Source organism: Cervus elaphus, chromosome 33, assembly GCF_910594005.1.
Source record: "Cervus elaphus chromosome 33, mCerEla1.1, whole genome shotgun sequence".
Classification (NCBI taxonomy): domain Eukaryota; kingdom Metazoa; phylum Chordata; class Mammalia; order Artiodactyla; family Cervidae; genus Cervus; species Cervus elaphus.
Window position 1 is genome coordinate 2408118 of NC_057847.1, and position 15442 is coordinate 2423559.

Consider the following 15442-nt stretch of genomic DNA (forward strand, 5'->3'; position numbering starts at 1 on the left):
GTGGAATTCTCCCTCCAACACCCAGACTCAGCTGTAACCACTCTAGATGGCCCTCAGAGGTTGGTCCTGGCACTGTGCCCAGCTCCTGTCCTCAGACTCTTGCCTGCTCTCTGGGAACACAGGGCTGGTCTCACCAAATTGCCACATGTAAGATCACTCTCACTACCTTCACAAGGACTCTCAGTTCCCCTGGCCATGACAGACCTCATCTCCACCCAGTACCTGATCCTGCTGCAGGACTGCATTCCTGAGGGGTGAGCAGGCTCTTGCTTTTCCTGGCAGTACTTCCGGAGTAAAGACAGGTCGGAACTCAGCATCTCATCCAAGTGAGGAGGAAAGATTCAGCACCTCATTGTTACCCATTAGATCTCAGCTTTGATTAAAAATAAATTCAAGGGATTTCACTCGTGGTCCAGTAGTTAGGACTCCATACTTCCAATTCAGGGGCAAAGGTTCGATCCCTGGCTGGGGAACTAGAACCCACGTGCCACTTGGCAATGCCAAACAAATGAACAAACTCCAAGAAATGAACTAAGACAGGAATTCTTCGAGCTCCCTGAAAATCAGCTACTGGGAGAACATTTCATTAGACTAACTTGTTGTATGTTTTTTCATTCTCATTATGCAATGTGTTAGGTGTGAAATGAGACAGGCATGTGAACTCAATCCCAGGCATCACTCTTTTCTAGATGTATAACCCTGGGCAAGTTGCTCAAATTTTATGACCCTCAGTTTTCTCATTCTTAAACATTCCAGAGAGTTAAGTCAGGGTTAAATAAAATCATGCACCATAACAGGCTTAACAGAGTGTATGGTGCCCAAAACCTACCTAGAAGCCTGCAGTTAGTGTTACTCTTTTGCAGAACCACGTACTACTCTACACAATCATTTTAGCTCCCATTTTGCAGTTGACATTTGACACAGATTTGAACACTCTTAGGGGGGTCATATAAAGGTTATTGACACAATTCAACCATTGAGCATAATTGGTAAAGATGAGGACCGCAGTTGTAAACCAAGAGTGGTCTGAGCAGGGTCTGGCTTGGTACCTGTGGAAGCTGTGCAGCCTCTGGGCCAGCAGGCGCTCCAGTGCCCGCACCTTCCCCAGGAGCAGACCTCGAACTGCTGTCTCCTCCCTGCTGGCTGGGCTGATGTGCTGTGCCGTCAGACGCCAGACGTGGATCTCATGCTTCAGCTCTGCAGGAAAGGAAAGTTGAGGCTTCAGTATCCTGCAACCTCAGATGTCAACACCTACTCCCCTCAGCATCCTCCAAGAACGGGAAACACACATTCATGATGCAGATATTCAGGGACCAAACCAAAAGAGTGGCTTCTTAGCTTTCATGCTATTTTGATGGAAACAGAAGACAAAGCTGACTTTGAAAAATAACAGTGGATGTGAAGTAATATAATTTCAACTCTTTGGGTTAAGAATAAATTCTTGAATAGGCCTATCAAAGCTAGTACCCAACAACTTTTTTCCCAGGCCAGCCTATGGGACCCTCTCCATCTCTGTGTTTGCAGAAGTAGAAACTGTGAATCTGTCCTTCCAGGTCCCCAGGGCTTCTTTCTGCAGTTGTCTTCTCCAGTGGCAGCTTCAACCCCTCACACACACCCAGAGTCTGGATGCCTTCTAACCCATCAAATCAAATAGGATGGGTTACTCTCCCCAGATCACCCTATGGGTTAATGCTCAGCTAGTCCACTTTTGTTCTCCTAGTTGGGGAATGAAATAAATATGCCATTGATCATGGGGAAATTTGGTTAAGAGACGTTTTGCCAAGGAAAAGGGAGCTCACTGCCTGCACCCAGAGCTCAGTTTGGCCAAGTATTCACTCCTTAATTCCCAGGCTTACTCTGCATCTCCACCACTATTTCCCTATCTTGTCTCTGCTGAGCTCCAAGACTATGATTCCAATCAGCGACTTGATGTTGTCCTCTGACCCTTGTGCTGTAAGATTCACAGATAAACCTTCCATCTACCCCGACAAAACTCTCTTCCCTCTTTCTTAGTTTTTATATGACATCATTAATCTTCCAGGTTCATGAACCTGAAATGTCATTTTGGTCTTATCAATGACATTCTCCTCTACATTTCTTCATTGAACGTGCAACAAGTGCCAGATAGGATGCTAGATGCTAAAGGAGAGAAGGAATTTGACATTAAAGGGACAGGCCTCCAACAAGATAGAGAAATAAGATACATTACAAATGAACAGTACTGAGCCATGGGAGCAGTTCCGAATATAATGATATGGATATTGCAGGATCCACTTGTTCCTGCCTCAGTTCACCAGCTTATCCAGGTTTCATCTCCCCACATTTGCCAATTCTGGTTGCTCTCAGTAAACTTTGACTGAAGCCACTTCTTACCAACCCACCACTGGTTAATCTAAAAAAACACTGCTTGTTCTATCAACCAATCTATCTGTCATCTACATAAACTATCTATATATTAATCTATTGATAGATAAATTCAGTTAGATTGATATATAGAAATAAGGACTCTATCTTCCTATTTACCTGTCTTCTAAGAGGATAATACTATGTAGGCTAATCAATCTAAGAAGATAAATGACAGACAGATACATTGATTTCTTCTTTCAAATATCCAGCGGTTCCTCATGATCTTTAGGGAAGACTCAAGATCCCTAAAGCGGTCCCTAAAGACTGAAGATCCTCAAATGGTGAGTATCATTGTCAGCTTTGTTCCCACTGTGTAAGTTTTAGTTGTTGCTTTTTGCTGACTGGCCCTGACCAGGATACATTATCAGATGCCTTATCTCTGCCTCTCTGATTACCACCAGCCCCTGGGAGCTTCTCAACCAACCTCAGGCAAAGACATTACCATGTGGGATTTGCTCTCTCACAGGAGGTGGGTCTAATTCAGGAGTCTCAGGGGAAGACACTGAGGCCAGAAGTTGATAAATGAACTTAAACTATTGTAAGATTCTTATACTTCATGTTAAGTAGTATAGTATCACTTGAAGTTAGTTATATAATTATAAATAAAATCAAATTAGAAAAATATAACATGATGATATAATTAAATTCAGCCATGTCACTAATCAGATTAAATATCAATGACCTAAACATATCAATTAAAAGACAGTTTATCAGATTAGATAAAAAGGAAGACCCAACTGTAAGTTATTTGCAAGAAATGCACTTTAAATATACACAAAAAATGTTAAAGGTAAAAGGATGACTTTAAAAAAAAATCAGACTAACAGCAGTCAAGAAAAAGCTGGAATTGCTACATTAAGATCAAACTAGATTTCAAAGAAAAAATATTACTATGGATAGGGAAGATCACTTCATAATAATAAAGGTGTTAATTCTTCAAGAAGATACAGTAACCCTAAATGTTTATGTACCCTATCTCCACTGATCTCCAGTAACATAGTGGGGACCTACCAACTTGGAGTTCATCTTTCATTGTCCTATCTTTTTGCCTTTTCATGCTGTTCATGGAGTTCTCAAGGCAAGAATACTGAAGTGGTTTGCCATTCCCATCTCCAGTGGGCCACATTCTGTCAGATCTCTCCACCATGACCCGTCTGTCTTGGGTGGCCCCACGTGGCATGGCTTAGTTTCATTGAGTTAGTCAAGGTGTATGCAGGTCAGGAAGCAACAGTTACAACTGCACATGAACAACAGACTGGTTCCAAATAGGAAAAGGAGTACGTCAAGGCTGTACATTGTCACCCTGCTTATTTAATTTATATGCACAGTACATCATGAGAAACGCTGGGCTAGATGAAGCACAAGCTGGAATCAGATTGCAGGGAGAAATATCAGTGACCTCAGATATGCAGATGATGCCACCCTTAAGGCAGAAAATGAAGAAGAACTAAAGAGCCACTTGATGAAAGTGAAGGAGGAGACTGAAAAAGTTGGCTTAAAGCTTAACATTCAGAAAACTAAGATCATGGCATCCGATCCCATCACTTCATGGCAAGTAGGTGGGGAAACAGTGGAAACAGTGACTAACTTTATTATTTGGGGCCCCAAAATCACTGCAGATGGTGATTGCAGCCATGAAATTAAAAGATGCTTACTCCTTGGAAGGAAAGTTATGACCAGCCAAGTTCAGTTCAGTTGCTCAGTTGTGTCCGACTCTTTGTGACCCCATGAATTGCAGCACGCCAGGCCTCCCCGTACATCACAAACTCCCGGAGTTTACTCAAACTCATGCCCGTCGAGTCGGTGATGCCATCCAGCCTCTGTCGTCCCCTTCTCCTCCTGCCCCCAATCCCTCCCAGCATCAGGGTCTTTTCCAACGAGCATACTCTTCGCATGAGGTGGCCAAAGTATTGGAGTTTCAGTTTCAGCATCAGTCCTTCCGATGAACACCCAGAACGGATCTCCTTTAGGATGGACTGGTTGGATCTCCTTGCAGTCCAAGGGACTCTCAAGATTCTTCTCCAACACCATAGTTCAAAAGCATCCATTTTTCAGTGCTCAGCTTTCTTCACAGTCCAACTCTCACATCCATACAGGACCACTGCAAAAACCATAGCCTTGACTAGACGGACCTTTGATGGCAAAGTAATGTCTCTGCTTTTTAATATGCTATCTAGGTTGGTTATAACTTTCCTTCCAAGGAGTAACCATCTTTAATTTCTTGGCTGCACTCACCATCTGCAGTGATTTTGGAGCTCAAAAAAATAAAGTCAGACACTGTTTCCACTGTCTCCCCATCTATTTCCCATGAAGTGATGGAACCAGATGCCATGATCTTAGTTTTCTGAATGTTAAGCTTTAAGCCAACATTTTCACTCTCCTCTTTCACTTTCATCAAGAGGCTTTTTAGTTCCTCTTCACTTTCTGCCATAAGGGTGGCATCATCTGCATATCTGAGGTTATTGATATTTCTCCTGGCAATCTTGATTCCAGCTTGTGCTTCTTCCAGCCCAGGGTTTCTCATGATGTACTCTGCATATAAGTTAAATAAGCAGGGTGACAATATACAGCCTTGACGTACTCCTTTTCCTATTTGGAACCAGTCTGTTGTTCCATGTCCAGTTCTAACTGTTGCTGCCTGACCTGCATACAGGTTTCTCAAGAGGCAGGTCAGGTGGTCTGGTATGCCCATCCCCTTCAGAATTTTCCACAGTTTATTGTGATCCACATAGTCGAAGGCTTTGGCATAGTCAATAAAGCAGAAATAGATGTTTTTCTGGAACTGTCTTGCTTTTCAATGATCCAGTGGATGTTGGCAATTTGATCTCTGGTTCCTCTGCCTTTTCTAAAACCAGCTTGAAGATCTGGAAGGTCACGGTTCACGTATTGCTGAAGCCTGGCTTGGAGAATTTTGAGCATTACCTTGCTAGTGTGTGAGATGAGTGCAATTGTGTGGTAGTTTGAGCATTCTTTGGCATTGCCTTTCTTAGGGATTGGAATGAAAACTGACCTTTTCCAGTCCTGTGGCCACTGCTCAGTTTTCCAAATTTGCTGGCATATTGAGTGCAGCACTTTCACAGCATCATCTTTCAGGATTTGAAATAGTTCCACTGGAATTCCATCACCTCCACTAGCTTTGTTCGTAGTGATGCTTTCTAAGGCCCACTTGACTTCACATTCCAGGATGTCTGGCTCTAGGTCAGTGATCACACCATTGTGATTATCTGGGTCGTGAAGATCTTTTTTGGACAGTTGTTCTGTGTATTCTTGCCACCTCTTCTTAATATCTTCTGCTTCTGTTAGGTCCATACCATTTCTGTCCTTTATTGATCCCATTTTTGCATGAAATGTTCCCTTGGTATCTCTAATTTTCTTGAAGAGATCTCTAGTCTTTCCCATTCTGTTGTTTTCCTCTATTTCTTTGCGTTGATCACTGCAGAAGGCTTTCTTATCTCTCCTGGCTATTCTTTGGAACTCTGCATTCAAATGGGAATATCTTTCCTTTTTTCCTTTGCTTTTTGCTTCTCTTCATTTCACAGCTATTTGTAAGGCCTCCTCAGACAACCATTTTGCCTTTTTGCATTTCTTTTCCATGGGGATGGTCTTGATCCCTGTCTCCTGTACAATGTTACCAACCTCCATCCATAGATCATCAGGCTCTCTGTCTATCAGATCTAGTCCCTTAAATTTATTTCTCACTTCCACTGTATAGTCATAAGGGATGTGATTTAGGTCATACCTGAATGGTCTAGTGGTTATCCCGACTTTCTTCAGTTTAAGTCTGAATTTGGCAATAAGGAGTTCATGATCTGAGCCACAGTCAGCTCCCGGTCTTGTTTTTACTGACTGTATAGAGCTTCTCCATCTTTGGCTGCAAAGGATATAATCAATCTGATTTCAGTGTTGGCCATCTGGTGATGTCCATGTGTAGAGTCTTCTCTTGTGTTGTTGGAAGAGGGTGTTTGCTATGACCAGTGCATTCCCTTTGCAAAATTCTATTAGCCTTTGTCCTGCTTCATTCCATACTCCAAGGCCAAATTTGCCTGTTACTCCAGCTGTTTCTTGACTTCCTACTTTTGCATTCCAATCCCCTATAATGAAAAAGACATCTTTTGGGGGTGTTAGTTCTAAAAGGTCTTGTAGGTCTTCATAGAACTATTCAACTTCAGCTTCTTCAGCATTACTCATTGGGGCATAGGCTTGGATTACTGTGATATTGAATGATTTGCCTTGGAAACGAACAGAGATCATTCTGTCATTTTTGAGATTGCATCCAAGTACTGCATTTCGGACTCTCTTGTTGACCATGATGGCTACTCCGTTTCTTCTAAGGGTTTCCTGCCCACAGTAGTAAATATAATGGTCATCTGAGTTAAATTCACCCATTCCAGTCCATTTTACTTCACTGATTCCTAGAATGTTGACATTCACTCTTGCCATCTCCTGTTTTTGACCACTTCCAATTTGCCTTGATTCATGGATCTAACATTCCAGGTTCCTATGCAATATTGCTCTTTACAGCATCAGACCTTGCTTCTATCACCAGTCCCATCCACAACTGGGTATTGTTTTTGCTTTGGCTCCATCCCTTCATTCTTTCTGGAGTTATTTCTCCACTGATCTCCAGTAGCATATTTGGCACCTACGGATCTGGGGAGTTCCTCTTTCAGTATCCTATCATTTTGCCTTCTCATACTGTTCATGGGGTTCTCAATGCAAGAATACTGAAGTGGTTTGCCATTCCCTTCTCCAGTGGACCACATTCTGTCAGACCTCTTCACCATGACCCGACCATCTTGGGTGGCCCTACATGGCATGGCTTAGTTTCACTGAGTTAGACAAGACTGTGGTCCTGGGCACAGGAGGGCTGAGAGGAGCTACTCTACGTTCAAAGTCAGGAGTGGCGGCCGTGAGAAGATACCCTTCATCCAAGGTAAGGAGCAGCAGCTGTGCTTTGCTGGAGCAGCCGTGAAGAGATACCCCACGTTCAAGGTAAGAGAACCCAAGTAAGATGGTAGGTGTTGCGAGAGGACATCAGAGGGCAGACACACTAAAACCGTAATCACAGACCAACCAAGACAGCATATTAAAAAGCAGAGACATTACTTTGCCAACAAAGGTCCATCTAGTCAAGTGGTTCCAGTGGTCATGTATGGATGTGAGAGTTGGACAATAAAGAAGGCTGAGCTCCGAAAAATTGATGCTTTTGAACCGTGGTGCTGGAAAAGACTCTTAAGAGTCCCTTGGACTGCAAGGAGATCCAGCCAGTCCATCCTAAAGGAGATCAGTCTTGGGTGTTCGTTGGAAGGACTGATGCTGAAACTGAAACTCCAATACTTTGGCCACCTGATGCGAAGTGCTGACTCATTGGAAAAGACCCTGATTCTGGGAAAGATTGAGGACAGGAGAAGGGGACGACAGAGGATGAGATGGTTGGATGGCATCACCGACTCAATGGACATGAGTTTGGGTAAACTCCGGGAGTTGGTGATGGGACATGAGAGGGTAACAGGTGGGAAGGCCGGGGGTCTCCAAATGGAGGAAATAGGCTGCAAGTGTCAGGCATTTTTATCTCTCTTAAGTGGCAGCAGGAAACAAATTAGCGTTATTTTTTTTCCTTCTCTATACAAATTTAAAAGGAGGTTTCTCTTAAAATACTGTGTTGCCATGACACCTGTTTTCACCTGAAGCTAACTATTCTCAAACCTTAAGTTAACCAATACATTTTTCTTATGGAAATATTTGTCTTAAGCTATGTTAATGTGCTATGCATTTACCCCAGACTCTGTCTTCAAGTCTGTTCTGCCAAATGACTCAGAACCTACTTGACAAACCAGTATGTTATACTCAGATATTGTTCCCCTAATCTATGTAAACAAAACTATTTGTATGGTAATCTGCCCTTCTACAAGATTCAAGTCAATCGTTTTATGGCCTGGGATGAATCATCTGGTGCCAAGATTATCACAAAATGCATCTTATGGATGAGGGGCCTGGTGCCATTCTGGGTTTAAAGACAATCCTTTCTTTTCATTAACAGACTGCTAATGCTATATAACATCCAGCTGAAGACTAGTAGGGGGGCACTCTTTCTGCCCCCTTCTGATGCCTATGTCAGAAGCTTTCTCTATCTCCTTTATACTTTAACAAAACTTTATTACACTAAAGTTCTGAGTGATCCAGCCTCGTCTCTGGCCTCAGATTGAATTCATCTCCTCTGGAGGCCAAGAATCCTGGCGTCTTATCGTTCAGCAACAACCTTTCAGACAGGGAAGCCTGGCACGCTGCGGTTCATGGGGTTGCAAAGTCGGACACGACTGAGCAACTGAACTGAACTGAATAAAATTCTGAAATATGTAAGCAAAAATCTTAGAATTACAAAGATAAAAAGTCAAATTCACAGTCATAATCAAAGATTTCTATATATACCTCTCAATAACTGATAGAACAAGTGGACAGAAAATCAGCAAGAATATGGTCATATTGGTCATACTGACATAACTGCAAACAACAATGGCAGAAAACACATTCTTTTCTAGTACAAGTAGAATAGTAGAATATTTATGAGAATAGGCCACATTTTACCATAAAAACAGGTTTCAATAAATTCAAAAAGAATCAAACTTTACAAAATATATTCTCTGATCATTGTGAAATTACATTGCTATTGTTCGTTTAGTCTCTAAGTCATGTCCAACTCTTTGCAACCCCATGGACTATAGCCTGCCAGGCTCCTCTGTCTACGGAATTTCTCAGGCAAGAATACCAGAGAGGGTTGCCATTTCCTTCTCCACAGGATTATCCCAACCCAGGGACCAAACCCACGTCTCCTGCTTGGCAGGTGGATTCTTTACCATTAAACTACCTGGGAAGCCCATGAAATTAAACTAGGTAACTGCAGAAGTCCCCAAATTTAGTTTAAGTAAAGACATTTAAAATATCCAAACATCAAAGGAGAAATAAAAATAGAAATTAGAAACTAATTTGAACTGAATCAATTTCCACTAAAACCAATAACCTCAACTCTAACATTAAGAAACTAGTAAGGGGGGAGCGCAAGAAGATGGAAGAGGAATAAGAGGAGATCACCTTCTTCCCTACAAGTACATAAAAAATTTGTCTGAATATAAAACAGGTCCTACAGAACAACTTCTGAACAACAGTAGAAGACCCCAAATTTCCAAAAAGGCAAGCCAATCTCCTTAGAAAGAGGTAGGAAAGAAGATAAAGACTAAAAGAGACAAAGGATTTCAGAATGAGACTTGCACCCCAGGGGAGGGAGTCGTGGAGGGAAAAGTTTCTGGACACTAGGAAACCCCTTCACAGGCAGAGTCAGGGAGGGAGCTTTGGAACCTCAGAGGGGAGTGTGATGGTGACAGGGGGCTCAGGAGACAAAACAGAAAATTCACTACAGAAATGACTGCCAAACAGCACTTCTCAGCTGAGAAGCAGCTCACACACCTCTGCCCGCAGCAGAGGGTGGGGGCAGGGTGCCAAGGCACAGACTCAGGTATCAGATCCCAGAGAGGGGGTCAGGGTTGGCTTCCATGAGGATACTCTGAGGGGGCCACTTCGACACAGTGGACAGAGTCCAGAGAAAGTACTGGGCATCCTAGAGTGGCAAAAGTATTGTTTAGCTTCCATGTGTTGGGTTTTTTTTTTTATTATAGATTTTTCTCCTTTTGTTGTTATCTAATCTTATAGTGTTGTGGTCAGAAAAGATGATTAAAATTATTTCGATTTTTAAAAACTTACCATGGCTTGATTTGTGGGCCAAGATGTGAGCTATCCTGAAGAATGTTCCATGTGCAATTGAGAAAAAGTGATATCTATTGATTTTGGATGAAATGCCCTATAGATAGTTTCTGTTGAAAACTAAGAGCTGATCTTTCAACAGAAATTCTTATACAGAGTGAAGTAAGCCAGAAAGATAAAGACCAATACAGTATACTAATACATATATATGGAATTTAGAAAGATGGTAATGATAACCCTATATGCAAAACAGAAAAAGAGACACAGATGTACAGAACAGACTTTTGGACTCTGTGGGAGAAGGCGAGGGTGGGATGTTTTGAGAGAACAGCATCGAAACATGTATATCATCTAGGGTGAAACAGATCACCAGCCCAGGTTGGATGCATGAGACAAGTGCTCGGGCCTGATGCACTGGGAAGACCCAGAGGGATCGGGTGGAGAGGAAGGTGGGAGGGGGGATCGGGATGGGGAACACATGTAAATCCATGGCTGATTCATGTCAATGTATGGCAAAAACCACTACAATATTATAAAGTAATTAGCCTCCAACTAATAAAAATGCTTTTCTGAATAACCAAGAGGTCACTGAAGAAATCAAAAAGTAAATCAAAATATGGATAGAACCAAAAGACAGTGAAAACATGACAACTCAAACCTACTGGATGCAGTAAAAGCAGTGATAAGAGGGAAGTTTATAACAATACAAGCACACATCAAGAAGCAAGAAATATCAAATAAACAACCTAATCTTACACCTAAAGCAACTAGAAAAGGAAGAACAAAAAAATTTCCAAAGTTAATAGAATGAAAGAAATCATAAAGAATCAAAGCAGAAATAAATGAAGGAGACAATAGCAAAGATCAATGAAACTAAAAACTGGCTTTTTGAGAAGATAAAATTGACAAACCATTAACCAGACTCATCAAAAGGGAGAAGACTCAAGTCAGTAAAATCAGAAATTCAAAAGGAGACGTTACAACAGAAAACACAGAAATACAAAGGCTCACAAGAGACTACTATGCACAACTATATGCCAATAATATGGACAACCTAGAAAAATGGAAAATTCTTAGAAAAGTAGAACCTTCTAAAACTGAACCAAAGAAATAGAAAATATGAACAGACCGATCAGAAACATGGAAATCAAAACTAAAATCAAAAATCTTTCAACAAACAAAAGCCTAGGGCCAGAAGGCTTGACAGGCAAATTCTGCCAAAAGTTTAGAGAAGAGCTAACATCTCTCCTGCTCAACCTCTTCCAGAAAATTGCAGAAGAAGAAAAACTCCCAAACTCATTCTACAAGGCCACCATAACCCTAACAACAAAACTAAACAAAGATGCCACAAAAAAATTAAATTACAGGCCAATATCACTGATGAACACTGATACAAAAATCCTCAACAAAATTCCAGTAAAAAGAATCCAACAACACATTAACAAGATGATCAAGTGGGCTTTATCCCAGGGATGCATGGATTCTTCAATATATGCTATCTGATTCACCATATTAACATATTGAAAGATAAAAAATAATATGATCATCTCAATAGATGCAGAGAAAGCCTTTGACAAAATTCAACACTCATTTCTGATAAAAGCTTTCCAGAAAGTAGGCATAGAAGGAACATAACTCAACATCATAAAAGCCATATACAGTGAACGCATGGCAACCATTATCTTCCATGGTGAAAGATCAAAAAGCATGTCCTCCATAATCAAGAATAAGATAAGGGTGCCTATTCTCACCACTTTTATTCAACATAGTTTTGGAAGTCCTAGCCACAGCAATCAGAGAAGAAAAAGAAACAAAAGGAATCCAGATTGGAAACGAAGTAAAACTCTCATTGCTTGCAGATGACATGATTCTCTACATTGAAAACCATAATGATGCCACCAGAAAATTACTAGAGTTAATAAATATTGTAAAATCACAGGATATAAAATTAAAACACAGAAATCCCTTGCATTCCTATATACTAACGATGCAAAATTAGAAAGTGAAATTAAGGAAGCAATCCTATGCACCTCTGCAACAAAAAGAATAAAATACTCAGCAATAAACCTACCTAAAGAGACAAAAGATCTGTACGCAGAAAACTATAAGACACTGATGAAAGAGATCAAACACACCACAAACAAATGGGGAGATATACAATGTTGGAAGAATCAATATACAAAGTTGGAATCAATATGCAAGGTCGGAAGAATCAATATTGTGGAAATGACTATACATACTACAAAATGCTATCTACAGATACAATGTGATCCCTATCAAATTACTAATGGTATTCTTCACAGAACTAGAACAAAAAATTTCACAATTTGTGTGGAAGCACAAAAGAACTCGAATAGCCAAAGCAATCTTGATAAAGGAGAATGGAGATGGAGGAATCAAACTTTCTGACCAGATTATACTACAAAGCTACAGTCATCATGACAGTATGGTACTGCCACAAAAACAGAAATATAGACCAACTGAACAAGATAGAAAGCCCAGAGATAAACTTAGTCCCAAGTACCTTACCTTTAACAAGGAAGGCAAGAATATACAATGGAGAGAGACAGCCTCTTCAATAAGTGGTATGGGATAACTGGACAGCTGCATGTGAAAGGATGAAACTAGAACACTTCCTAATTCCACACACAAAAATAAACTCAAAATGGGTTAAAGATTTAAATACAAGGCTAAAACTATAAAGCTCTTAGAAAAAAAGCATAGGCAGTACACTCTGACATACATCACAGCAAGTTCCTCTTTGACCCACATCCTAGAAAATGGAAATAAAAATAGAAATAAACAAAAGGAACTTAATTAAATTTAAGAACTTCTGCTCAATGAAGGTAACAATTAGCAAGATTAAAAGACAACCCCAGAACAGGAGAAAATAATTGCAGATGAAACAACTGACAAAGAGTTAATATCCAGACTATATAAGCAGTTCATAGAGATCAAATTGCCAACATCTGTTGAATCATAGAAAAAGCAAGAGAATTCCAGAAAAATATCTACTTCTGCTTCATTGACTACACTAAAATCTTTGATTCTGTGGATCACAACAAACTGGAAAATTATTCAAGAGATAGGAATACTAGATCACCTTACTCTCCTCCTAAGAAATCTGTATGTAGGTCAAGAACCAAGAGTTAGAACTGCACATGGGACAATGGACTGGATCAGAATTGGGAAAGAGGTATGTAAAGGCTGTATATTGTCACCCTGCTTATTTAACTTATATGCAGAGTACATCATGCAAAATGTCAGGCTGGATGAAGCACAAGCCGGAATCAAGATTGTTGGAGGAAATATCAATGACCTCAGATATGCAGATGAGACCACCCATATGGCAAAAAGCAAAGAGGAACTAAAGAGCCTCTTGATGAAGGTGAAAGAGGAGAGTGAAAAAGCTGATTTAAAACTCAAACATTCAAAGATTATGGCATCTGGGCCTATCACTTCATGGCAAATAGATGGGAAACAGTGGAAACAGCGACAGACTTCATTTTCTTGGGCTCCAAAATCATTGCAGATGGTGACAGCAGCCATGAAATTAAAAGACATTTGCTCCTTGGAAAAAAAGCTATAACAAACCTAGACAGTGAATTAAAAAGCAGAGACATTACTTTGCCAACAAAGGTCCATCTAGTCAAAGCTATGGTTTTTCCATGCATGTGAGAGTTGGACCATAAAGAAAGCTGAGCACCAACGAATTGATGCTTTTGAACTGTGGTGTTGGAGAAGACTCGAGAGCCCCTTGAACTGCAAGGAGATCAAATTAGTCAATTCTAAAGGAAATCAGACCTGAATAGTCATTGGAAGGACTCATGCTGAAGCTGAATACTCCAATACTTTGGCCACCTGATGTGAAGAGCTGATTCATTAGGAAAGACCCTTATGCTGGAAAAGTCTGAAGGGAAGACAGAGGATGAGATGATTAGAAGGCATCACCAACTCAATGGACATGAGTTTGAGCAAGCTCTGGGAGATGGTGAAGGACATATAAGCCTGGCATGCTACAGTCCATGGGGTCACAAAAAATCAGACAGAACTGAGCGACTAAACAACAATGTGATCCAACAGTCCCATTCTTGGACATATACCTAGAAGAGATGAAAACTCTAATTCGAAAAGATATATGCATAACCAAGACCTGGAAACAATCCAAGTGTGCATCAACAGATAATTGGTAAGAAGATGTGGTGTGTATGTATTTATAATGGTATATTACTCAGCCATAAAAGAGAACGAAATATTGCCATTTGTAGCAACATGGACATAGAGAATGCTGTACTAAGTTAAGTAAGACAGATAAAGAAAAAGTATTATAGGATATTTGTGAAATCTAAATATTATATGTAGAAACTAAAAATAATACAAATAAATCTATGTGCAAATCAAACAGATTCACAGACATAGAAAATAGACTTATGGTAACCAAAAGGGAAGAGGAGGGGGAGATGTAAATTAGGAGTATGGGATTAACAGATACAAACTACTATGCCTAAAAAGATAAGGAACTGTATCTGTTTAGTACAGGGAACTACACTCCATATCTTATAATAAACTAATGGAAAATAATCTGAGTATATATATATATATTTGCATATATAACTGAATCACTTTCTTGTTAACTGAAACTATACACAATATTGTAAATCAGCTGTACTTCAATTTTAAAAGTTCTATAGCTATTAAAGGATAGTGAAAGACTATTGTAAACAATTTTAGAACAATTCTTTCAACAACTGAGTTTGTACAGGGACAAATTCCTTTAAAGGTGGAAACCACCAGTGAGCCCTTATGAAGAAAGAGATAACCTTAATAGCTAGCCTATATCTATTAAAGAATCAGTATTTGTAGTTAAAAACTAGAAGGGAAGGACAGAGGGAGGGAGGGAAGAAGAAATCAAGGGAGACAGGGGCGTAAGGAGGGAGAGAAGAAGGTTCAACTCTAAAATATCCTGGCAAACACTTAAGGTAAAATATAATAGCAATTTTACACCATCTCTTCCCAAAAGCTGAAGAGGAGGGTATACTTATATATTCAATCTTTTGAGGACAGCAAAAAGTATATATTTTAAGAGAGGATATTACACACAAATATCCCTAATGTACACAAATATAAAAAATTCTATTAAAATTTTAGGAAGAAGCATCATGTGTTGATATTTGATGACTAGAGGGGTCATCATGACTCTGGTGATTGTTTGTGCTTTTCAATAAGCAAGTCAAATTCTCTCCCATGCTGATCACTTGGTAGGCTGACTCAACCCAGCCCC

At 40.2% G+C, this 15442-nt stretch overlaps 1 protein-coding gene across 2 annotated transcripts in view; it reads right to left on the reverse strand.

Annotated features, from left to right (window-relative positions):
• The window catches only part of OCA2 (OCA2 melanosomal transmembrane protein), a 256559-nt gene that overhangs the window by 93351 nt on the left and 147766 nt on the right, over positions 1 to 15442 (reverse strand). For both annotated transcript variants that reach the window (XM_043894730.1, XM_043894728.1), the window contains exon 16: positions 1050 to 1197. In XM_043894730.1, the coding sequence (XP_043750665.1) occupies positions 1050 to 1197 (148 nt within the window). The remainder of the gene's footprint in view (positions 1 to 1049; positions 1198 to 15442) is intronic.